Source organism: Hemitrygon akajei, chromosome 3 (assembly GCF_048418815.1).
Source record: "Hemitrygon akajei chromosome 3, sHemAka1.3, whole genome shotgun sequence".
Classification (NCBI taxonomy): Eukaryota; Metazoa; Chordata; class Chondrichthyes; order Myliobatiformes; family Dasyatidae; genus Hemitrygon; species Hemitrygon akajei.
The window spans coordinates 102,789,840-102,816,712 of record NC_133126.1 but is presented as its reverse complement, the minus strand read 5'-3'; the positions used below and the strand labels follow the sequence as shown (position 1 = coordinate 102,816,712).

Sequence of the window (26,873 nt, the reverse complement as noted above, 5' to 3'; positions counted from 1 at the left end):
AGAGTAGATCCTTCTTTCAAGGATACAAACCCTTCAGTTATAAAATGATCATATCCCTTTCTAACTTGGTCAGACTCTAACAAATCCTCATTTGTGTTTACCAAACCCTGTAATTTTACAGGTGCTTCAGTATGTTGCACACAAGCATCTGGAACTGCTTCCTTCTCTTTCTTTTTCAATTTGAAACAGTTAGCTATTACATGGCCAGGCTTCTTACAATAGTTACAAATAAGACCAAACTGTCTTTCCTTCACAGGTTTTCCTTCCTCCTCACCTTTCTCATTAACCTCTGATTTAATTTCTGATTTACCTTGAGTCTCCATATTATTTTTCCTCTTAAAAATTCTGCCTTGAGGAAATTTATTCTTATGGATTAAAACATACTCATCAGCTAATCTAGCACAGTCCTGCAATTTATCAGTATCCCTCTCATTTAAGTAGGTCCTTACTTCAACAGGAATGCTTCTTTTAAATTCCTCCATTAAAATCAGCTCTTTCAATGTATCATAGTCCCCATTTACATTTTTAGAAGAAACCCATCTCTCAAAACACATAGCTTTATCATAGGCAAATTCCACATAAGTCTTTTCCACAGACTTCTTCAAACTTCTGAATCTTTCTCTATATGCTTCTGGGACTAATTCTTACGCTTTGAGATTATGCGTTTTCACAATATCATAATCTAATGCTTGCGCAGCAGTTAAAGCTGTGTAAACTTGTTGTGCTTTGCCTTTAATTACACTCTGTAACAACACTGACCATTTATCTCTCGGCCACTCTTGACATCCGAGCAATAGTTTCAAAATGTTGAAAATATCTTTCCACTTCTGTTTCACTAAATGGAGGGACCAATTTAATTTCCTGACTAGCAACAAACGGTTTTTTAGAACCAGAAGACTGATTCCCAGACCTTAATTTCTCCATTGCATAATCAAACTCCCTCTTTCTGTTCAGCTTCCAATTTACAATGCTCCAATTCTGCTTTACTTTGATCCAACTTCATTTGTTCAATTTGCAACTGCATCTCCATATTACTTATTGGAAACGATTCTAAAATCGATTCATCAAAATCACCCGAAGCCACAAAGTGTGATGCGATTTTTCTCTGTATAACAGCCTTTGACGTAGTCTGCAAAATACCTTTAAGTTGCAATCTACTAGCTATCTCAGTCACCTCAGTTTTTTTCGCCTTCGCTAACAAAGCCATAAACTCATCAATATTCATCGTTGCCGAATACCACTCACAAGCCAATCAAACAAAAGAATTGAGTATTCCCCGTTTCCAAAACACCGACTCAAAAGTTAGCAAGCATTTAAACTCAAACGATCCAATCCCGGACGAGCCCCCATATTTATGTTACGTATTCAGGCAACAATAAATATATGTGAGTTAGGCAAGGGTTTTTATAACAAATAACACATTTATTAAACACTGAAAACCAACCCCCCAAAAGTAAACAAACACTAATGTAACCGGAAAACAGCTGCTGTGCGGCAGCTTCACAGTTCTTAAAACGATGCAGCAAAAACAGTTCTTAAAGCGATGTTGCAAAAACAGTTGTTTTAAGCGATATTGCCAAAAGTTCAAAATGCTCAGTCCATTTAAAAGGAGAGACTTTTTAAGGCGGTTTAAATTCTCTTCCACGTCGTTTTCCTTCGATCCCTGGCGTCGAACTCTTCCCACGTAGAGTTTTATGAAACGTAATGGTTTAAAGGCACTGACCTTCCCTTCCACACTCTGTCCTCAATCTCCTGCTATCCCGCAGAGATTAACACGAGAACAGTTAACGAAATCCTTCCGAATGAGGATCACACAAGGTCGAAACCAAGCCACCGTCGAAAATCGATTCTCCTCGATCTTTAACTTACGAACTTTTATCTTCACTCTCCACAGTAAAGAAACTGCTGGCAATGACCTTTCAAACTTTAGGCATTAGATAAAACTTCATCTTTTAACTAAACTGCGTCATCACATTAAATCACGCAGTGGCATGAAGTCAACTTGGCAAATCCAGCCACGAACTGCCCCACCTGACAGGGTGGGGTCTTCCTTTTATAACCTGTATATAAAAAAAAAACAAAAAACACCTGTCACATGACCTCTACTGGCGGGAAAATGACGTCACTCCACCATCACAAGACCATTACCTCAAGTCCAGTATAACTTCAACCCCAGTCACGTGACAAGGGTACCACTGTCACGTGTCACGAGTACGTAACAGTTGTCTTCTGCACTCTGATCTTTCATTGATCTGGTTATAGTTACTAGTCTATAGATTTGCTGAGTATGCCCATAAGAAAATGAATCTCTATGGTGACATTTATGTATTTGGATAGTAAAATTTACTTTGAACTTTTGAGAAACTCTGATCAGAGCACCAAGGAGAACCCTGCTGCTTCACTGAATCATGACTTGTAATCTGTTATCAAAAGGGGTGTTTCTGCCATCTGTTATCGAGATAGTAAGTTTGCTGATAACACAAATGTTGGGGATGTTGTGGATAGTCTGGAGTGTTGTTAGAGGTTGCACCAGGGCATCGATAGGATGCAGAACTGGGCTGAGAAGTGGCAGATGGAGTTCAACCCAGCTAAGTATAAAGTGCTTCATTTTGGTTGGTCAAATTTGAAGACAATATAATATTAATGGTAAGACTCTTAGCAGTGTGAAGGATCTTGGGATCCACGTCCATTGGACAGTCAGAGCTGCTGTGTAGGTTGACAGTGTTAAGAAAGCGTATGGGGTGTTGGCATTCATAAACTGTGGGATTGAGTTCAGATGATGTGAGGTAATGTTATTGCTATATATGACCTTAGTTAGACCCCAGTTGGTGTACTGTGTTCAGCTCAGGTCACCTCACTACAGGAAGGATGTAGTTACTATCGAGTGCAGAAGAGATTTGCAAGGATTTTGCCTGGATTGGAGAGTGTGCCGTATGAGAGTAGGTTGAGTGAACTTGGCCTTTTCTCCTTGGAGCAACGGAGGATGAGAGGTGACCTGATTGAGGTGTCTAAGATGATAAGAGACATTGATCGTGGGGATAGCCAGAGGCTTTCTCCCAGGGCTAAAATGGCTAACACAAGGGGGCATAGTTGTAAGGTGCTTGGAAGTAGGTACAGTGGAGATGCCAGAGATAAGTTTTTCACACAATGGGTGGTGGATGCATGGAACACACTGCCAGCAATGGTGGTATAGGCAGATACAATTGGGTCTTTTAAGAGACTCTTAGATAGGTACATGGAGCACAGCAAAATGGAGGGCAATGTGTAGGGAAATTCTAGAGTAGGTTACATGGTCGGCACAACATTGTGGGTTGAAGGGCCTGTAATGTGCTGTTGATTTCTATATTCTATGAGAAGGGTGTTCACCACGATCTTATCATAAAGGGTGTTGGCTGTTTCATCTGGAAGTGACTGCACGGGCTGTTAGTTGGATCATATTCTCTGTCTCCGAAATGGGAATTAGATTCATAACCTTCACAGTGTTGCACTGAGCTGTAGCTGTGCGGAGGGAGGATGGGGGGGCGATACCAGCGTTTTAATGGAGATGAAGCATCACAAGTCATAGAGTCATACAGCAACAAAATGGGCTCTTTGACCCAGTTGATCTATTTTGATCTGGTTGAACTGCCTTTGGCCCAAATCACTCTGAACCTTTCCTATCCATGAACCTGGGGTTAATTTACATGTTCATCGAAACATACAGTGAAATGTGTCATTTGTATTAATGGCCACAGCAGCCTACTGATCTGATGAGGTACAACCACCGCATGCCACAATGCTCAGCAGAGCAACATGTAACATATCAAAACAGAACGCATAAAGGAACAAGACACACATGCAATCCTCCCTCCCAAACACATTCACAGTCCTCCAACCCCAGAAAGGGGCATTTTGAGTCTCAGTGGACTTGTGGATTCACAGACACTGGGATTTTACTTCCCCAGCAGACTCACAGACTCAGGCTTCTGCAGACTTCTGAAATTATGATTGACCTTTGGTATCAACCCCAAGATTGCCAATGGCAACAAATGAGAACCCTGAACCTTTACCCACAAATTCTACACTTGCCAATGATGGGACCCCGAAAACTAATCTTCGAACTCTGCATTCACTGAAAACGGCACCCAAAACACTTGGCCCTGAATTCCACATTCGCTGATGATGGGACCCAAAACACTAAGCTTCAAACGTTGGACTCACTGACTCATGCACCAAGAAGGTCACCAGCCCTGATGACTCCTGCCTGGATGGAACTTCATTTCATTTCATTTTTCAATCTTTTTATTGATTTTCAAATAAAGAATATACAAATCAGAGGAGAAGTTTAGCAAACAGATAATTTAAAAGACATATAAACAGCTACAATAAAAACAGAAAGTATATAATGTCAAAATCAAATAGGTAAAATATTGCGCTGTTATATATACAATGGTCAAAAAAACTACAACTCCTCATAGCAATCATAAAAAAAGATTGGAAATTTTATTGATAAAAGAGAAAGAAAACCCCACTAACTAAACTGAAACAAAAAAAAAGAGAAAGAAAAAAAATTGGGCAGTCCAATTGAGGATAAAAAAAAAATTTAAAAAGAGAGAGAGAAAAAAGAAAACATCCTTCCAGTCATCTCCGAACCTTCATGGATAAGGATTTTCCCAAAGAGAATAAAGAAAAAATAAATAAATAAAAATAAATTAAATTGTGAAAATATTGAATAAAGGGTCGCTAGACTTGTTCAAAATTAAAGGATGTATCAAATGTCCGACTTCTAATTTTCTCCAAGCTTAGATATGACAATGGAGGAGAGCCAATAAAAAACAGTAGGTGGGTTAGATTCTTTCCAGTGTAGCAAAATAGCTCTCCTAGCCAGTAAAGTTGAAAAAGCTATCACATGTTGGGCGGAAGCAGACACTTTGCTTGCTTCCTCTGGAATAATCCCAAAAATTGCTATAAGTGGATTAGGTTGAACATCCACATCTATAACTTTAGATAATATTCCAAACACATCCCTCCAAAAATTGTTTAAACTTACACATGACCAAAACATATGAGTTAGAGTAGCCACTTCTGCGTTACATCTGTCACAAATAGGGCTTATATTAGGAAAAATATGCGCCAATTTATCTTTGGACATATGGGCCCTGTGTACTATCTTAAACTGAATTAAGATATGGCATGCGCAGATAGATGAATTATTGACTAAATAATAAATTTTACTCCATTGATTATCTGAAAGTGAATGTTGAAGTTCTACTTCCCAGGTGTGTTGAACCCTATCATTAGGCGACATGCGAGCTATCATTATATGCCGTTTATAAATGATAGCTATTAATTGTTTTTGAAAAGGTTTAAACTGAAAAATAGCATAAGCCAAATTTAAAGAGCAGGCCAAGGGGTAATTCGGTAAAAAATTATGTAAAAAATTCCTAACCTGTAAATATCTGAAAAAATGTGTATTAGTGATATCATATTTATCCATTCACTGAAAAAGACATTACACAGTCTTGTAAAAACGAATCTAAAAAATTTTTATTCCCTTAATTTTCCATGTTAAAAAAGCCTTATCCAAAGTTGATGGTTTAAAAAAGAAATTAGAATAAGTATTACTAGAAAGTAGAAAATCATTTAATTCAAAAAATCTATGAAATTGAAACCAAATTTTTTAAGTATGTTTAACAATAGGGTTGAGAGCTTATCTACCTATTCTGGAGAACGAAAACGGAAGGGGAGCTCCTAATAAAGAAGTTAACGAAAACCCCATTACTGAATTTTCCTCCAGCTGTAACCATGAAAGGCGATCTTGGTCGTCTATATCATAAATCCAAAAATAATATAATGAATATTAATTGCCCGATAATAAAATCTGAAGTTTGGTAAAGCCAGTCCTCCATTTTTTTAAATTTTTGCAATAAAAGTTTATTCACTCTAGAGCTTTTATTATTCCAAACATAAGATAAAATCAGAGAATCTATTTTATCAAAAAAAGTTTTTGGAACGAAAGAGGGAACTGCTTGAAATATATATAAAAATTTTGGTAGAATAACCATTTTTATAGTATTTATTCGCCCTATCAATGACATCGACATAGGTGACTATTTAGAAAGCGCCTGTTGAGAATATTCAACTAAAGGGGAGAAATTATACCTATATAGGTCTTTAAAATTTTTAGTAATTTTGATACCAAGGTAAGTAAAATGGTTTTTGGCAATATTAAAAGGTATTTGATCATAATAATCAGAATAATTATTAATAGGAAATAATTCACTTTTATGTAAATTAAGTTTATATCCAAAAAAATACCAAATTCCATAAATATAGATAACATAAAAGGAATAGATTTCCTAGGATTTGAAATGTAAACTAATAAATCATCCGCGTATAACAAAACCTTATGTAATTTAGCCCCTCTCCTAATACCCTGCACAGAATTAGAATCCCTAAGAGCAATAGCAAGTGGTTCTAAAGCCAAATTAAATAATAAAGGACTGAGGGGACAACCCTGACGGGTACCTCTATATAATCTAAAATAAGGAGACTTTTGATTATTAGTTAGAACCGCAGCTAACTGATAAATCAATTTAATCCAGGAAATAAATCCTGGACCAAAATTAAACCTCTTCAAAACCTGAAATTGATAAGGCCACTCCACCCTATCAAAGGCTTTCTCTGCATCCAAAGATACAATACATTCAGATTCTTTGGCTGAAGGGAAATAAATGATATTTAACAATCTTCAAATATTAAAATGTGAGTACCTATTTTTTATAAATCCGGTTTGATCGTTTGAAATAACATTAGGCAAGATATTCTCAAGCCTATTTGCTAGAATCTTAGAGAGGATTTAAAAATCTACATTAAGTAAAGAAATAGGTCTATAGGATACACATTCCAGTGGGTCTTTTCCTTTTTTTGGAATCAATGAAATTAGTGCCTCATAAAAAGTTTTGGGAAGGTTCCCAGAGGATGTAAAATCAGCAAACGTTTGATGAAGATGTGATATAAGCATTTCATGAAAGGTCTTGTAAAATTCTACCGTATAACCATCAGGTCCTGGAGCTTTACCTAATTGAATAGAGGATATAGTCTTGGCTATCTCCTCTTGTTTAATAGGTGCATCTAACATATCAACATCTTGAATCGAAATTTGAAGTATGTTTAACCTTTGCAAAAATCTATTCATAATAATAGTGCTATCAGAGAATTCAGATTTATAAAAATTAGAATAAAAGTCCATAAATATCTTATTAATTTCATAAGGATCTAAAGTTTCTGTTTTATCTGGTCGGCGAATTTTTAAAATGTGTCTTCTGACCATCCTAGCCTTTAACTGACCCGCTAAAAGTTTAGCAGATTTTTCCCCATGTATATAAAATAAACTTTTAGATTTAAAAATTTGCTGTTCAATGGAAAAGGTCAGAGGCAAATCATACTGTGATTGAAGTTCGACCCTTTCTTTATATAGGTCTTCAGTAGGTTTAACTGAATACACTTTATCTATCTGTTTAATTTTATTAATAAGCACTGACAATTCCGCTTTAGTTTTCTTTCTCAAGGCTGCTGAATATGAGATTATCTGTCCCCTAAGAAAAAATTTCAATGTGTCCCATATAACCAGATTTGACATTCCTTCAGTTGTATTAAATTCAAAAAATATAGAAATTTACTCCTTAATAAAATTAACAAAAGCTGGATCCTGTAACAATACGGGGTTCAGTCTCCACTGTGAGATTTTCAAAAATCTATCCGAAAGCTTAAGGGTTAACTTTAAAGGTGTGTGATCTGAGAGCGCAATGATGTCATATGCACATTCAACAACAGAGTTTAACAGACGTGTATCTAAAAAAAAGTAATCAATTCGAGAATACTTGTGATGGACGTGTGAGAAAAAAGAGAAATCTTTATCATTGGGGTGTTTATATCTCCAAATATCGACGAGGCCAAATTCTAATAAAAAAGAGTTAATACAAGCTACTGCTTTATTAGGAAGCGACGGATTGGTTGATGACCTGTCAATCGCCGGATTTAAGCAACAATTAAAGTCACCACCCATGATCAGCTTATATTCATTGAGATTCGGTAACTCAGAAAAAAGTCTCTTAAAAAAATCAGAATTATCTACATTAGGTGCGTATACACACACCAGAGCTACCTTTTGCTCGCATAATAAACCAGTAACAATTAAATATCTTTTTCTTTCTTTCTTTTTAAATCTTTTTATTAATTTTAAGAAAAACATAAGTGAAATATGAATACAAAACGTTTGAGAGTACATAATTAATAGTTTAAACAGACAATCAGATATGTAATAATCAATATATAAAGCCTCCCAAACTCATAGTATTAATATAAAAGAATTGAAAAAGAGAGAAAAAAAAACCCCCAAAAAAACTAAAAGAAAACTTTAAAAAAAAACTAACCAACATGGGCAATTGCATAATGTTAAATACATACAGTAGTGCCGATAACTCCGAACCTCCATCCAAATACTTAAGGATAATAACAGTAAGGTTTAGGATCAGACCATTTAACTCATATGAAAATGTTGAATAAATGGTCTCCAAGTTTCGTCAAATTTAACTGAAGAATCAAAAACCACACTTCTAATTTTTTCTCAACTCAAACAAGAAATAGTTTGAGAAAATCACTGAAATACAGTTGGCGGGTTAATTTCTTTCCAATTCAATAAAATAGATCTTCTAGCCATTAATGTAACAAATGCAATCAGTCGTTGAGATGAAGCGGATAGACGATTATTATCTATCATTGGTAAACCAAAAATTGCAGTAAAAGGATGCGGTTGGAAATTGATATTTAAAACTCTTGAAATGATATTAAAAATATCTTTCCAATAATTTTGTAAACAAGGACAAGACCAAAACATATGAGTCAATGAAGTAACATCAGAATGACATCTGTCACAAGTTGAATTAACATAAGAATAAAATCGAGCAAGTTTATCTTTAGACATGTGAGCTCTATGTACAACCTTAAATTGTATTAGGGCATGTTTAGCACAAATAGAGGACGAATTTACCAATGACAAAATTTTTTCCCATTGCTCAGTAGATATAGGACAATGCAATTCTTCTTGCCATTCCTTCTTAATTTTTTCTGATACATCTGGCTATACACTCATAATCATATTATAAATGATAGCTACTAAACCCTTTTGACAAGGATTGAGGGCTAAAATTCTTTCTGTAATGTCCAATGGACATTCTTTCGAAAAAGACTTTAATTCATTATACAGAAAATTTCTGACTTGCAAATATCTAAAAAAATGGGTTTTAGGTAAATTATATTTATTAGATAGCTGTTCAAAGGACATAATGTTATCATCCAAAAACAGATCACGAAAACATGTTATACCTTTTGTTTTCCATAATAAAAAAGCTTGATCTATAGATGAAGGCCGAAAGAAGTAGTTAGATACTATAGGACATGACAGCATAAACTTATTCAAGCCAAAAAATTTACGAAATTGAAACCAAATTCGTAATGTATACTTGACTATGGGATTAGTTATCTGTTTATTCATTTTAACTAACGAAAAAGGAAGTGAAGATCCTAAGATTGAGATCAATGAAAAATCTTGCACCGATTTACATTCCAAATTTACCCATTGTGGGCAAGCGGCTGTAGTCGATTCTTGTGTCCAGAATATTAAATACCGTATGTTAACTGCCCAATAGTAAAATCTTAAGTTTGGTAGAGCCAAGCCGCCCTCCTTCTTAGGCTTCTGTAAATATTTTTTGCCTAGTCTAGGATTTTTGTTCTGCCACAAATAAGAAGATATTTTAGAGTCAACCATATCAAAAAAAGATTTAGGAATAAAAATTGGTAATGCTTGAAATAAATATAAAAATTTAGGTAGTATCATCATCTTAATGGCATTAACTCTGCCTACCAAAGACAAAGATAATGGAGACCATCTATTAGCAAGTTGCTTAATTTGATCAATTAAAGGTAGAAAATTAATTTTAAATAAATCTTTGTTTTTTAGTAATTTTAATACCTAAATAAGTAAAATAATCTGTAACAATTCTATATGGTACATGATTATAAATTGGAACTTGCATATTTAATGGAAATAGTTCACTCTTATTAAAATTCAATTTATAACCAGAAAAGTTACTAAATTGAGCGAGCAAAGAAGAAATAGCAGGAATAGATCTTTCAGGGTCAGATATATATAATAACAAGTCATCCGCATATAATGATACCTTATACGTCGTCTCCCCACGGGTAATACCGAAAATATTGGGTGATTCACGAATAGCTATAGCCAAGGGTTCTAAAGCAATGTCAAATAATAAAGGACTTAAAGGACAACCTTGCCTTGTACCACGAAATAGCTGAAAAGAAGGTGATCTTTGATTATTGGTAAAAACCGAAGCTAGGGGTTTATGGTATATTAATTTAATCCATGATATAAATTTTGAACTAAAATTAAAATGTTGCATTGTATTAAATAAATATGGCCATTCGACTCTATCAAATGCTTTTTCGGCATCTAAAGAAATGACGCATTCTGGTATTTTAGATGAAGAGGTATAAATAATATTAATTAATTTTCTAATGTTAAAAGATGAATAGCGGTTTTTAATAAATCCAGTCTGATCTTCAGAAATAATTCGAGGTAATATATTTTCTAATCTAATAGCCAAAATTTTACTAAAAATCTTAAAATCCGTATTCAACAAGGATATAGGCCGATAGGATGCGCATTCAGTAGGGTCTTTATCTTTTTTAAGAATTAAAGAAACAGAAGCTTCATAAAAAGATTGTGGTAGTTTACCTATACTTAATGCATCTTTAAAAATTTTACAAAGCCAAGGAGAAAGTATGGAAGAAAAAGATTTTAAAAATTCTGTAGAAAAACCATCTGGACCAGAAGCTTTACCCGAATTCATTGAAAAAATAGCCTTTTCAATTTCAGACTCCGTAATAGGTGTATCCAAAAATACACTATCCTCAACAGTTACTTTTGGAATATTCAATTTCCTTAAAAATTCATTTATTATAGAAGAGTCCTTAGTACATTCTGATTGATATAAGGAATTATAAAAATCTTGAAAGGCTTTATTTATCTCTTTGTGATCAATCGTCAAAGTACCATCTTGTTTACGAATCCTAGTAATCTGTCGTTTATCTGAAACAATTTTCAATTGATTAGCTAGTAATTTACCAGACTTATCTCCATATATATAGAATTGGGCTTTTGATTTAATTAACTGACTTTCAGTCAAAGAGGATAATAGTAAGCTATGCTCCATTTGAAGTTCCACTCTTTCTTTATAAAGTTCTTTGCTAGGGGTCATTGAATAAATCTTGCCAATTGCTTTAATTTTATCAACTAGTATTAATATTTTAGAATTAGTTCGTTTCCTAACTCCAGCAGAATATGAAATAATCTGTCCACGAATATATGACTTAAAAGTATCCCACAAAGTTCCACTAGAGATCTCTGCTGTAAAATTTGTTAAGAAAAACAATTCAATTTGCTGTTTAATAAAGTTGACAAATTCAGGATCCTGCAGTAAAACAGGATTGAACCTCCAACCTTTAGTATTAATAGATGAATCCGTCATCTTAATAGATAACTTCAAAGGTGCATGATCAGATATGGTAATAGAATCATATTTACAATCCATAACATCTGTAAGTAAATGGTGATCAATGAAAAAGTAATCAATTCTTGAGTAATTATGGTAAACATGGGAAAAATATGAAAACTCTTTGTCGTTAGGGTGTAAAAAGTGCCAAATTTCACAAATAGCTGAATCAATCATAAAAGAGTTAATAAGAGAAGCCGATTTATTCGGAAGAGTTTGGGTGGGCTTGGATCTATCCATCAAAGGGTTTAAACAACAGTTAAAATCCCCACCCATTATCAATCTATATTGATTCAAATTAGGAAAGGATGTAAATAAACATTTAAAAAATTCAGGACAATCAGTATTTGGAGCATACACATTAACTAAAACAACTTTTTGATTAAAAAGTAGACCAGTAATAAGCAAAAATCTACCTTGCGGATCTGAAATTGTTTCATGATGTATAAAAGAAGTTGATGAATCTATAAAAATAGAAACACCTCTCACTTTGGCTTGCGAATTTGAGTGATACTGTTGGTCCTTCCAAAACCTAAACAACCGTTGACTATCCACCTTCCTTACATGAGTCTCTTGTACAAAAATAACATTAGCATTCATTCTATGGAATACTTTGAATATTTTTTTCCATTTGATCGGATGATTTAAACCATTAGTATTCCAAGAAACATAGTTAATAGTCCTATCCATATTGACAATATCTATTACAATTAACACATAAGTTTGAAAAAAAAAGTGAACTCATGAACCCGGAAGAAGGAAGTGAGTTCAAGGAGAAACCGGAAGTCACAGCACTGCGACCATTTTTGTAGTTTCATATAAGCCCATGAAATAAAACTAAGCAGAAAGCAAGCAAAAAGAAAAGAAAAAAGAAAAATCCCCCTCCCTCCACCCTCAAAACCCCAGGAAAAAAGCCAAAAAGAGGCAAGCAAGCAGTCTAATACTAAAATTACCCCCGTGTCTCAAGACGGCAACTCAGACGCAACAAAGTTAAAAAAAATACAAACAACCCACATTATAAGAGAGGGTTGGTATAATAAAAGTTAAAATATAAAATTAGTATTATAAATGTATATAAACAAAAGGGTTAAAAAAGAATTAAAACGATAACACCCATAGATGACTAATACTGGATTGGTATTTTAAATGAAAGTTTAAAACTTTCAAACACATCAAAACAAATATGACGTTCCCAGCACTAAAGTCTGCCGGGAAGAAGAAACGACATTTTTTTTAAAATCTCAACATTCAAATGCCAAGAGTACAAAAAAGCGTATATCAGCTTAAAAAGAAAAGCAAAAAGGGGGGAAAAAAATCCCTAATAAGTTATTTTCAATGCTAATAGATTAATAATATGGAAAAATAATAAAGTCAAAATGAACCGAGCAAAAAGAGCTTTAACCGTATATAAGAAATACATGTAAGCCATACCCAAAAAAAAACCCCCAAACATCATTCTGTAACAGATCCAAATCTATAGGCTAAATTACATTAGTCAGCCCGATAGAATATCATTGTAAAAAATACAAACAACCCACATTATAAGAGAGGGTTGGTATAACAAGAGTTAAAGTATAAAATTAGTATTATAAATGTATATAAACAAAAGGGTTAAAAAAGAATTAAAACGATAAAACCCATAGATGACTAATACTGGATTGGTATTTTAAATGAAAGTTTAAAACTTTCAAACACCTCTAAACAGATATGACGTTCCAAGCACTGAAGTCTGCCGGGAAGAAGAAACGACATTTTATTTTTTTTTAAATCTTAACATTTAAATGTTAAGAATATAAAAAAGCGTATATCAGCTTAAAAAGAAAAGCAAAAAGGAGAAAAAAAACCCTAATAAGTTATTTTCAACGCTGATAGATTAATAATATGGAAAAATAAAAAAGTCAAAATGAACCGAGCAAAAAGAGCTTTAACCGTATACAAGAAATACATGTAAGCCTTACCCAAAAAAAAACCCAAACATCATTCTGTAACAGATCCAAATCTATAGGCTAAATTACATTAGTCAGCCCGATAGAATGTCATTGTTCCAGGAAATTTTGAGCATCCGCTGGAGATTTAAACAGCCGAAAAGATCCGTCATCGAGAGTAACTCTCAAGTGTGCTGGAAATAACAGCGCTTGCTTGCAGCCTTTCTGGTGAAATTTCGACATAACCGATCTAAAAGCCATTCTTGCCTTTAAGACCTCAGGGCTATAGTCTTCCAGAATGCGAAATTTAAACTCTTGATGGCTGATCATCCCTTTTTTTCGAGCCGCCCGAATCAAACTTTCTTTGGTATGAGGGTAATGGATCCGAAGAATTACATGTCGTGGTTTCAAACTTGAATCCGACCGAAAACTGGAGACACGGTGTGCCCGATCGATTACCGGGGAAGAGTCCAGTACCTCTGGACCCAAGACATCCATTAGAAATTTAGAGAAAAAAACGGTAAGATCACCGCTCTCAAATTTTTCCGGAATCCCAATTAATCGAAGATTTTGTCTTCGAGAGCGATTTTCCAAATCAGTAATTTTAACTTTATAATGATCCATCTGTTGAAAAGTCGAAGTTTGCTCTTCTTGTATTTTTTCAGTTATACGATCCTTCTTGCGAGCGGTTTCGTCAAGAGCCAAAATACTTGCTTGTTGTTTTTGTGATTCCAGTGAAAGTGTCTGGAACTTATCTTCAACTAGTTTCAAACGTTCATCAAACTGAGAAAACTTTACGGTTATTTTTCTCTCCAGTTGTTCAAATTTGTCTTCTATAAGCTTCACAATTGATTCTAAAGTTATCGGTTCTTTCGTCTGTTTCGATTCTTTTGCTCTAGACATTTCAGCAAGTTGAGAATAATTCAAATAGTTAAAAAGAAAAGTTCTGTATGTTTAGACCCCTTTAGAATAAGTATAAAAAGATCCTTTAAGGGGCGTTTGTAGGTTAAAAAAACATAAAAGGTTTGGAGCAAAGCCTAAAAGCGGTTTACTCCATGAGCGCCATCTTGAGACCTCATTAAATATCTTCCAATCGTATCAGTAGTAGTATTAAAAGGGATTTTAGGGCTAAGAAATATAGAAACGCCTCTTATTTTACTATCCGACAGCGAGTGAAATAGAGGTCCTTTCCAGAAGCGGAAAAACCTGTCCTCATCCTGTTTTTTTAATGATTTTCTTGTGCAAAAATAATATCTGCATTAAGTGTTTTTAATTTCTTTAAAATCTTTTTACGCTTAATGGGGTGATTGACACCGTTCCAATTCCAAGATATTATATTGATTTTATTAACATCCATGTTTAAAATTGAATTTAATATTATATAAAAGAAATGTTACGCAAGTACAGATTAAACCAAAAGGCGCAGGTACAACCAGAAGGAGTGACGCATTTACGAAAGAGAAATCCATCAAAAGAACTGCCCAATCAAGAAAAGAACCTACTTTAATAGACCCCGCTACCCAAAAGATAAGAATTAAGGAATCGATAGGTTGATCCCATGCTAACTAATAACCCTTAACCCTGTTCTCCATCTTGCAGCTCCGTATAATAAAAAAAAGCAAAAATCCCACGGAAAATAGCCATAATAAAAGGCACAAACATAATTCAACTACTATAATGTTATGTCTAACATTAATACAAACATAATCAACAACGGCCATCTTAGAATTAGCTAAAGTAGCTTAAACACATATTCAAAAAAAGGAATAAATCCGAGCAAATAATATTACAAACAATATTCTTTCTCTCGAAAAAAAGTAAATGAGTATATATATACATATATATAAAACAGACCTAAAACTATAACTATTGAAACAAATAAAAAGATTAATACACAACAGGTCCTACACGGACCATTAAAGTACAATACTATAAAGGTTCCCTACAAAACAGTTATATATGTACTAATTATTAATAAGGTAAAAAAAATTAAATCAGCCACTAAAGGATGAAAAGGTATAGAATGTACTTAACTCAGAAGATTCATAAACAACTCATACAGCAAATACTTCAAAATTGCCTATTGATTAATCGGAATAGCTTTAATATTCAGTAGGCTTTAAGGTTTTTAATATACTCCCATCCCTCCTGAGGAGAGTTGATTCTCAGTGACTGAGATTTTTCAGGAAAAATTATCAGCTTTGCTGGAAAGTGAAGATTTAAATCTAATTTATACATTTCACTCATAACTTCTCGATATTTCTTTCTTTCGGCAAAGATTTCGGGAGGATAGTCTTCGACTATACGAATCTGTGTTGAATTAAAGAATAATTTCCGCTTCTTTCTGGCTTCTCGAAGAATAGCTTCTTTAGTCGCATAATAATGCAAAGAAAATACAACTGCTTGAGGATGTAATTCGGATGAACGCCAAGAAAATGGAATTCTGTGAGCTCTTGTCAATTAAGGGGCTAGCTTTAAGAATCTCGTTGAAAAGTGAGTACAACATATCTGAAAAGAATTTTAACAAATCGCCAGCTTCAGTATTTTCAGGCAATCCCAGAATACGCTGATTCTGCCGACACCCTCTACTATCTAAATCAACCATTCTTTTCTTTGTTTTAGATAGTTCCGAGGTAATTTCATTGATTTTCTTTTCCATTGAAGATATCTTCATTCCTTGATCTTTAATAGTTTGCTTGAATAGATCATGCTCATTCTCAATTCGGGTTGTAGTCTGCTGAAGTGTTTGAAGTTGAGAGTCCAAGTTTTTCAAAGAGTCTTGAATCGTAGACATAGCTTTTTCAAGCTTCCCGTTTGAACCAGCCAGCTTATCAATTTTAATATTAAGCGATCCGAATTCCGATTTCATGTCTTGTATTGAAGAAAATATTTCTGCTAGTGTAACAGATTCCTCCGTTTTCTTGGTTTGTTCCGTTTGCTCCATTTCAGGAAAAGTCTTGCCGCTTCTCAGTTCAATACTAGAACGACTTTTTTCGGCCATTGTAATTAAGTCGTAAATCCTTCAGTAGAAGTAATAAATCATCAAAGCTAAAAGGGATCTGTTAGCGGGATATAAAATATATTAAAAGAGAGAGCCGCTAGGAATGTGACTTACTCCATATGCTACAAAATGGAGATTCCGGAACTTCAATCTCAGGACCTGCCGATGATAGGCTGTCCTGTAGGGTGGGGGGCCACCAGCCCTGTCACTGTATAGAACCCTGGGATAAGTTTTCATGTGGGCATACTCAGTAAATCTAAGAAATATAATAGAATCAATGAAAGACTGCGCCCAACAAACAAACAACCAATGTGCAAAAGACAACCATCTGAAAATACAAAAGAAAAAAATAGTAAATAAATATCAAGAACATGAGATGAAGAATCCTTGAAAGTGAGTCCATAAGTTGTGGGAATGTTTCAGTGATGAGGTGAGTGGAGTTGAGTGAAGTTCAAGAGCCTGAATGTTAAGGGGTAATAACTGTTCCTGAAGCTGGTGGTATGGGTCCTGAGGCTTCTGTAGCTTCTTCCAAATGGCAGCATCAAGAAGAGAGCATGCCGTGGATAGTAGGGAGCCCTGGGTGATAGATGCTGCTTTCCTGAGACAGTGGCTATTCTTATTCTTCTGTGAAACACTTTGCATTTAAGCTGCATATTCCACCAACCTATCTACAATACATCTTCTTGAAATCCATTATAATCCTTGATCATATTGTAGACTTTCAGATTTTGCTGTGTACTTTTCCCCCACCCTGTCAAACAACAGTTTGCCTTTAACAAATCTGACTGTACTGGCTTTTCGCTTGCCGAGGAAAGGCCATATAAGGAAGCAAAAGTGAGTGGGAAGTTGGAGATTGGGAAGCTTTTAAAATTTAACAAAATACAACTAAAAAAGTCATAAGAAAGGAAAAGATGAAATAAGGCCAATAATATAAAGTAGGATACCAAAAGTCTTTTTTTTTCAGTTCTGTAAAGAGTGAAAGGGAGGTGAGAGTTGATATTGGACCACTGGAAAATGATTCTGCTGAGGTAGTAATGGGGACAAAGAAATGGCAGATGAATATAATGGGTACTTTGCATCTGTCTTCACTGTGGAAGACACATGTAGTGTGTCAGTGGTCCATGAGTGAGTGCCATTGCTAAAACAAAGGAAAAAGTGCTAGGCAAACTCAAAGGTCTTAAAGTGGATAAGTCACCTGGACCAGATGGACTATATCCCAGAGTCCTGAGAGAGGTTGTGGAAGGGATAACGAATGCATTGGTCATGATCTTTCAAGAATCACTTGATTCTGGCATGGCCCAAGAGGATTGGAAGATCGCAAAGTCACTCCACTCTTTAAGAAGAGAGGAAGGCAAAAGAAGGAAATTATAGGCAGGTTAGCTTAACCTCAGTGGTTGGGAAAGTGTCGGAATCTATTATTAAGGATGAGGTTTTGAGGTACTTGGAGACTAATGATAAAATAAATCAAAGTCAGCATGGTTTCTGTAAAGAGAAATCTTGCCTGACGAATCTGTTAGTTCTTCAAGGAAGAAGCAAGCATGGTTGACAAAGGAGAGGCAGTGGATGTCATTTATTTGAATTTTCAGAAGGTATTTTGTAAGGTGCTTCACAAAAGACTGCATAACAAGCTACAATCTTATGGTGTTACAGGAAAGATACTGGCATGAATAGAGGAATGGCTGACAGGCATGAGACAGTGAATGGGAATAAAAGGGGCCTTTTCTGGTTGGCTGCCAGTGACTAGTGGTGTTCCTCAGGGGTCAGTATTGCAACTGCTACTTTTCACATTGTTTCTCAATGATTTAGGTAATGGAACTGATGGCTTTGTGGTAAAGTTTGCAGATGATATGAAGATAGGTGGAGGGGGGTGGAGGGGTTGGTAGTGCTGATGAAGCAATGCGATTGCAGCAGGACAGACAAATTGGAAGAATAGGCAAAAAAGTGGCAGGTGGAATACAGTGTTGGGAAATGTATGATATTGCATTTTGGTAAAAGGAACAATAGTGCAGACTATTACCTAAATGGGGAGAAAATTCAAACATCAGAGGGACTTAGGAGCCCTTGTGCAAGACTCCCAGAAGGTTAATATATAGGTTGAGTCTGTGGTAAAGAAGGTAAATGCAATGTTGGCATTTATTTCAAGGGGAATAGAATATAAAAGCAGAGAGATAATGTGTCTTTATAAGACACTAGTTAGGCCACACTTGGAGTATTGTCAACAGTTTTGGGCCCCACATCTCAGAAGGTATGTGTTGTCATTGGTGAGCATCCAGACGAGGTTCATGAGATGATTCCGAGAACAAATAGGTTAACCTATGAGGAGCGTTTGGCAGCTTTGGGCCTGTACTCACTGGAATTTAGAAGAATGTGGGGAGAGCTCATTAAAACCAACTGAATCTTGAAAGGACTAGATAGGGTGGATGTGGAGAGGATGTTTCCTATGGTGGGGGTATCCAGAACTAGAGGGCACAGCCTCAAAATTGAGGGGTGGCCTCTTAGAACAGAGGTACAGAGGATTTACTTTAAACCAGATAATGATGAATCTGTGGAATGCTCTGCCACAGACTGCGGTGGAGGCCAAGTCCATGCATATGTTTAAGGCAGAAGTTGATAGTTTCCTGATCGGTCAGGGTATCAAAGGACATGACAAGAAGGCAGGTGTATAGGGTTGAGTGGGATCTGAGATCAACCATCATGGAATGGTGGAGCAGATTTGATGGACTGAATGGCCTAATTCTGCCCCTATGTCTTGTGGTCTTGCCTGAACATCCTAAGTGTGGATTGCTGATGTACTACTTTGAGAAAAGCTAAAAGATTTTTGGTTATTGTCAATTATATTTACATCTACCTTAGGCTGTTGTAGCATTTTCTTCCTTGGTGAAGCATAAAGTGGTTACAGCCCAGAAGACGACTCAGTGCTCATGTCTGTGTCAGTTCTCCACCTGAACAGAGTTCCACCCCACCCACCCACTATGTCTGCCATTTCTCTACAGCAAACACTTCCTCGCCATATATTTCTCCAATTCCCTCTTTAAGGCCATAATGGAACCCTCACTCTCCACATCTACAGGGAGCTGCTTTAGATTCCAACCTCACACGTTTATATAAAGGCTTTGCTTGTGTGACTCGCAGAGGGTGCATTGTTACCCAGGTCATTTTGAGCTCTCATTAACTCCATCTCTCTTCTTGCTGCCCATTAATGGTCACTTGCCCACACAATATTTTTGGATTCCTTTTTCTTTGTTGCTCATCTTCTCTCATGGTTTCCCCTTGCATTTCTACTTATTTTACTTCAATGTTGGCAGCCAATGAGGCATTTGATTACTGTTGATAGGTCATTGATCTGGCCTTTCCTGCTTTTTAAGTCTTTGGTCATCCATGGAGCTTTGCTTTAATTGTTACGTTTCTACAGAGAGGTAATTTCTGAATCTCTTTTTTTAATTACAGTTCTGATTGTCAATCTAAGATTCTTGTTTGGTCTTTCTCCAATATGGAGTGTCTACATCCTTTGGCAAAGCTATTCAAAACCTTGAGCTACTATGATCATTGGTCCCTACATGATTCCCCACTGATGGTAGTTCCACTTTGCCCAAGTCATTTCCCAGAATCTAATCAAACAATGCTGTCCTCTTTGAAGTTGGAGTTGTATTGGGCACGAATGTTCTCCTGAATACACTTTAAACAAAATCTCCTTTGTCTCTATATTGGAGATGCGTCATTCAATGTCTGTAGTGAGATGCTGAAGATGTTCTATATAGGTCAGTTGTGGAGAGCACCCTCTTCTTTGTGGTGGCGTGTTGGGGAGGAAGCATTAAGAAGAGGGACGCCTCACGTCTTAATAAACTGGTAAGGAAGGCGGGCTCTGTCGTGGGCAAAGTACTGGAGAGTTTAACATCGGTAGCTGAGCGAAGGGCGCTGAGTAGGCTACGGTCAATTATGGAAAACTCTGAACATCCTCTACATAGCACCATCCAGAGACAGAGAAGCAGTTTCAGCGACAGGTTACTATCGATGCAATGCTCCTCAGACAGGATGAAGAGGTCAATACTCCCCAATGCCATTAGGCTTTACAATTCAACCGCCAGGACTTAAGAACTTTTTAAAAGCTATTATTAATGCTTTTTGAGATAGTGATTTAGATGCATATCATATTTTTTACTGAGTTAAGTATTGTATGTAATTAGTTTTGCTACAACAAGTGTATGGGACATTGGAAAAAAAGTTGGATTTCCCCATGGGGATGAATAAAGTATCTATCTATCTATCTATCTATCTATGTAAGCTATGTGTATCCCTCAAAGAAGATTCTGGGGAGTTCTGTAATTAATGCAGCTCTCTGATTCCACACCTCCCCCTTCCCACCTGTCTTTGTATATTGGCTAACTCCCCTCTTTCTTTCCAATTCTGATGAAGGGTTTCAAACTGAAATGTTAACTATGTTCATGGCCCTCCATAGATGTGGCCTTAGGCACTGAATGCCTCTGGCTCCTTTACATGTTGCTGAAGATTTCCAGCATCTACAGTCTCAAGTGCATTGAGGTGGTGATAGGTGCTATAGAAATGCAAAATGTTGGAAGCAGTTGATGAGCCGGTATCTCCACAGTGTAGTCATATTATTAATATTCCTTTAATCAATCTGCTTTCCTATTGTCTGATGCAGTTCTTTAAAAAAACTCTGGATAGACATGGTACCTGTCTACACTTCAGGGGCAATCTGAGTGACATACCTCATTTGAGCACAAGGAGGATGGATGTTGTGGAAGGGGGCATCAACCTTGTCCTTGTACAATTCACACATTCAGACAAACGGTGTTGAATAGCAGGCTGATGGAGCGAGGGGTACTGTTATAGACCACCAGCCTGACTTAAGGCTCCTTACCCAACAAAGACTAATGGAGCACCGTAGGGGCTGGTGTTTAGGGTTGGGAGTGTCACCACACTGCAAACTATTTGATGACTCTCGGCTACATTCTAATAATGTTTCTACATTTCACTTGGCCATCAGAAATCTCTGGACATAAAGTTGTTGCAGCTGCAGAATAAGACAGCAGACATTACGCACCCCAAGTGTCTGGGTAAGTGTGTCTCACTTGGTTCTGGGTCTGTTAAATATTCAATGGAACTTATGCCTCACTTATATTCTTTCATGTGATTGGAATTTCATACACACAGTGTATCATGGTGACTTCCAGAAGGAGATGGAAACTTTCAGTGAAGCATTAGAAAATGTGCAGATGCTGGAAATCCAAGCAACAGTGCTGGAGGAACTCAGTAGGCCGGGTTCAGTGAAATGCTGGCCTCTGCCATGGCTTCTCACCACGTACAAATTTCACTGCAATTTCAACACCTGCTTGCCTAACTTCATAAGAAATTGTTTAAAGCGTCTAGGCATAAAATTGAAGAACTTGTAATCCATTATAAAAACAAAACAAATCAGATTGCTTTCCTATCAGCAAATCAGGTGGTGTCTGTGGAGAAAGAAAGAGAGAGATAGATGGTTAGCATTTCAGGAGACAGACACATCATGCAGGATTTCAACCCAAAACATAATCAATTTCTTTACCTTTTACAGATGCTGCTAGCCCCACTAAGTTCCACTAGTAGATTATTAACATTTGAGGTCTGGGAATGAGAACAAGTGAATTTTCAGGAACAAATTGGGGTGGCATCTAGAATAGGTATAACTAATGGAATGTCTTTTATTGAGTAAGACTGAATGAAGCAGTTAGTCAGTGTAACATGCTTTCAGACATGTCCAACTAGCCAGATTGTACAAATAGGAAAAAGAAAAACTGAGCCAAATGGATCCAGAAACCTGAGGCAGTTTGACTGACCCAAGAGGATGCTGACCTCAGGTGCTGGCTGCGTGGATTTGTGACTGCATGGGTTTTTGCCAGATATTTCCATTTCCTCCCAAAGAAGTTCGTAAATAAATTAACCCCAGCGTATGGGTGAAGGGTAGGATCTGGGGAAACTGGTAAGAATATGGGGTGAATATAAAATGGAATTGGTGTGAATGGGCAGTTGATGGTTAGCACAAGCTGAGTGGGCCAAAGGGTCTGCTTCTGTGTTGTGACTCAAAACAATGGCAGGTAAAAATGTCCAGTTCTGGAGTTCAATTCTTGGAGGCTTTGGTCCGGTCCAGGAGATCATTGACAGAGAGTAGAGAGTGAGTGGAATGGAGAATTAAAGTGGCACAGACTGAGTCCCGGTGCTTTGTGAAGTGATCAGTGAATGTAGAGGAGGCAACATTGTGAACACTGAGTGCAGAGTGCTAGTGGAAATTAACTTCACTACTTCACCTGAAAAGTCAGTTTGGGTCCCTGGATGGTGGCAAAGAAGAAGTGTTGTATCTACTTTTGGCAAATGGATTTATTGCTGTCACATTTATAGAGTGTTATGTTCCCAGTAACCGGGTGACTTACCAGCAAAGATATAGAGGTCCGCTGAAGTCTGATGGTACTATTTTCAAACGTTTTTATTTATAAAGGGGCACAAACGTATGGTTAATACAAAACATTCAGATCATATACATCGTCAAAACTCAATCTAAAGCACAGGTATAGTAATAATCAATCAGAAATAAGCTCTATCGTTGTCTAGGGGATAATACTGAGTCCAATGGAATATAAGAGTCACTCAAAACCTGCAGGCTTTCCCGTTTTGGGAACCGCTGGCATTTCACGTGTTGGAGAGAGAGAGTGGTGAGAAAGAAGGAACACTTGCCCGTCGTCTTTGCGAAGCAAATCCCTGTTGCTAGTTAAAACAGTTTTCCTTTGGTTTCGGCCACAGACTCCCGATCCGGAATCTAACGCACGTGGCTTCCTTCAAAATGGCTTCCCGCTCCGACGGGAAGCGCTGTTGTGTCTTCTTCGTGTGTCTCCTTGGTGCGTCTGAGGCCCCGCCTCGGCAGTCCACCTTTTATCTGGACTGACAGGGTTGTAGATGTCAATCAGGGTGGGGGTGAGGCAATCTTTCTGCCATCACCCAGCCCATGTTGCCCTGAGGGTTTGCACATAGTCCAGTCCCTTATTCCACAAAGGTGTCTCCCAAGACAATGGCCATGTCCGTGGCTTTTGTCTTGCTGAGAGGCCAGACCATATTCCAAACCGTAAGGCCTCTCTCTCTTGCGATTCTCACAAAGGAGGGGGCTGGGGTCATAACACCTCCCCTCTTAAAAGTTTTTTACCAGCGGTTAAAAACAAGTTGGTACAGAGTCGTACAGGATTTTTGGAATCTAACATACTACACAAGCTTTTCTCTTCACAGAGTACTACCGTTATACATTCAAGTCAGTATCTAAACAGGTAACAATTACAGTGCCCCTTTCTTTAATATCTTAACATCATGTCCCGTACTAAAGTCTTGTAGCATCAAACTTCAGCTCAATAACCACCTATTTATTTTCTTCAGCAACAAAACTAAGGAGGTGTGATCTTAGCTTAGGTGCATCTACAAAAGTTTATGCAAATACTAATTGTTTCGGTCGTGTTATTTCACCGGCAGGTCTCCAAAGGGGTTGTCTTTATTATTTACCGGCTTTGCTGTTTAAAAATGGCATTTTCTATTAACCATCGCCTCTTTTCCGGTTCCGTGGGGAACTTGAGTAATTTGGCAAGGTACTCTCCCGCCTTTCCTTTCCACGAGGGTTATTCTCTTAACTCCGTGTCCCCAACCTAGTCCATCATGGGAATTTCCACCCAATTCTTTAATGCTACACAGGTAGTTAACCCTTTTGTCAAGACCATGCAGGCTGATGTGTTTCAGTTCGAACCTTTTTCTCCGGCCGCATTTAAATTTCGGCTTCCTCACAGCGCTTTCTTGAAGAACAATAGCGTGTGAGGCACCCTTACATTCCAAATCAACCTGTAATCGATGCGCAGGCATCAATCTAGACTTTAACTTTTTCCCATTCGATTTGGGAACTACAGATTTACCGTTCTCCTCCACAACAACAGTTATCTCCCCATTTGTAAACTCCACATTAACTCTGAACACCCCCTTCAGCACAACCATCTGGGAACTCACACTTCCCAGGGTTAACCCCTTTTTCCCCGAACCAAGTCTATCTGATCCAAAAGGACGGCCATCTCGTCCAGCTGAGTCAAATACCTCAGACTTTTTCTGAGCTCCGTGACTAGGTTTAGGACCACGTGCATCCCCATCTTGGACACACTCAAACGGGGCATTGGCCTCTTCCAGGCTTTCAATACCCGTACCCTTTTCAAATTCTAAATTCCTCTGATCCTCCCAGTTACTCTCTGGGCAACTCACTTCCGGAGTAAACTCAACCCCGCGGGCTGAAACAACCTCATCTGCCAACCCAGCAGACTTCTTAAAGGTAATGGTATCCTTTACATCTAGGATTGCCCTCATTTCATTATCGGGAACACCTTTAGAATCATCCATGTCCAACCCTGGACCTTTTAACAGCTTTATCTGTTTCTCATCTTTATTTCCTACTTCTAGGACCTTTTTCTTCGCTAAGGGTGGATCTACCTTACCCCCTTTTACGTTACTATTCCTCGTTTTACCTCCCTCGAAACCCTCGTGGCACAGGGTCGGTAAAGAAGTCTGGGCCAAATCAAAACGGGCCAATTTTAAACTGCTCCCGTTCTCAGCTGCCGCTCTCGACAGGCTGCAAGTGTCCACGCATGCGGGATAGCTTGGGGACTCTATGGGCGAGGCCTCAACACGCACCGGTCGGCGGGTCATAGTCATGGCCGACCAAACTTTTCCTTCTGCTAAATCGTTCCCAAGGAGGACATCCACGTCAGTTCTCAGGAATTCTGATGGCACCCCCATTTCAACTGATCCATACACCAGCTCACAATCCAAAATGACCCTACGCAAAGACACCCTTTCTGTCCATTTTCCTATTCCTCTCAGGGTTACCTCGCCCGTCGGAGGTCCAAATTGTAATACGTTACGGCTAATTAATGATAGCTCCGCCCCTGTGTCTCTCCAAATCCGTACGGGAATTGGCGGGTCCCCCTTCCTCACAGACACGGTTCCGTGTGACAGATAAATCTCCGACCCCTCGCGCTCTCTGCTCCCCGGGACCCTCTTGCCGATTTTCTGATTACCACTGCACACCCGATAGGGATCGCTGCTCTCCCTCTCTCTGGCTCCTTTCTCGGAGCAAAGCATTTAGATGCAATATGACCCACCTTTCCACAATTAAAACAGGTCAAGCCAGGACCTCTCCTGCCGTCTTGCCTCTCCTCCTCAATTTTACCACTAGCTCCCAGCGGGATCTCCGCCTCAGCCGGCGGGCTTTCTCTACCGTTCCCACGGTCTCTCTGGTAACTTTTTGGCGAGGAAAACTTTGTCTTGTGGGTTAGGGCATATTCATCTGCGAACCTAGCAATTTCTGAGATGGACTGATTCGTCCTCTCATTCAAATACATCCGGATCTCTTCCGGAACACAACCTTTAAATTCCTCAATCAAAAATAACTCCCTGAGACGCCCATAATTCTCAGCCACCTTTTCCGCGGTGCACCAACGGTCCAAGAGCACACCCTTCTCATGGGCTAGCTCGGTATACGTTTGATTCCACCCTTTCCTTAAATTTCAGAACCTTTGTCTATACGCTTCAGGTACTAACTCGTAACCTTGGAGAATGGCCTCCTTTACTTGGTCATAATTCCCTTCCCCTTCCGGGGGCAACGCTGCATATGCCCGCTGTGCTTTCCCTCGTAACACACTTTGTAACAACGCCACCCACTGCTCTCTGGGCCACTTCTGATTCACTGCCACCTTTTCAAAAAGCAAGAAATAACTATCAACATCCGTCTCCTCGAACGGGGGGACCAACCTCAACGCCCGACTAACATCAAACCCCTCCTCTCTCTCCCCTTGAGCTCTTCGCTCTTGCCTTCGCCTGTCCAGCTCCAACTCATGGTTCCTTTGTTTCTCTTTCTCAGCTGCTTCCAGCTGCTTTAACTGGAGCTCATGACCCCGTTTCACCTCTAATTCCTTTAGTTTGAACGCCTGCTTCTTCTTCTTCTTCTTCTTATTCTTCTTATTCTTCTTATTCTTCTTCTTATTCTTCTTCTTCTTATTCTTCTTATTCTTCTTATTCTTCTTATTATTCTTATTATTCTTCTTATTCTTATTCTTCTTCTCATTCTTATTCTTATTCTTATTCTTCTTATTCTTATTCTTCTTCTTCTTCTTCTTCTTCTTATTCTTCTTCTTCTTCTTATTCTTATTCTTCTTCTTCTTCTTCTTCTTATTCTTCTTCTTCTTATTATTCTTATTCTTCTTATTCTTCTTATTATTCTTATTATTCTTATTCTTCTTCTTATTCTTATTCTTCTTATTCTTATTC

The 26,873-nt window shown here is 37.6% G+C and overlaps 1 protein-coding gene across 1 annotated transcript in view; it reads left to right on the top strand.

Moving 5' to 3' along the window:
• haus2 (HAUS augmin like complex subunit 2) overlaps nucleotides 1-26,873 on the top strand; it is a 101,506-nt gene that overhangs the window by 19,519 nt on the left and 55,114 nt on the right. Inside the window, exon 4 of the mRNA XM_073040525.1 lies at nucleotides 21,544-21,613. Within this exon, the coding sequence (XP_072896626.1) occupies nucleotides 21,544-21,613 (70 nt within the window). The remainder of the gene's footprint in view (nucleotides 1-21,543; nucleotides 21,614-26,873) is intronic.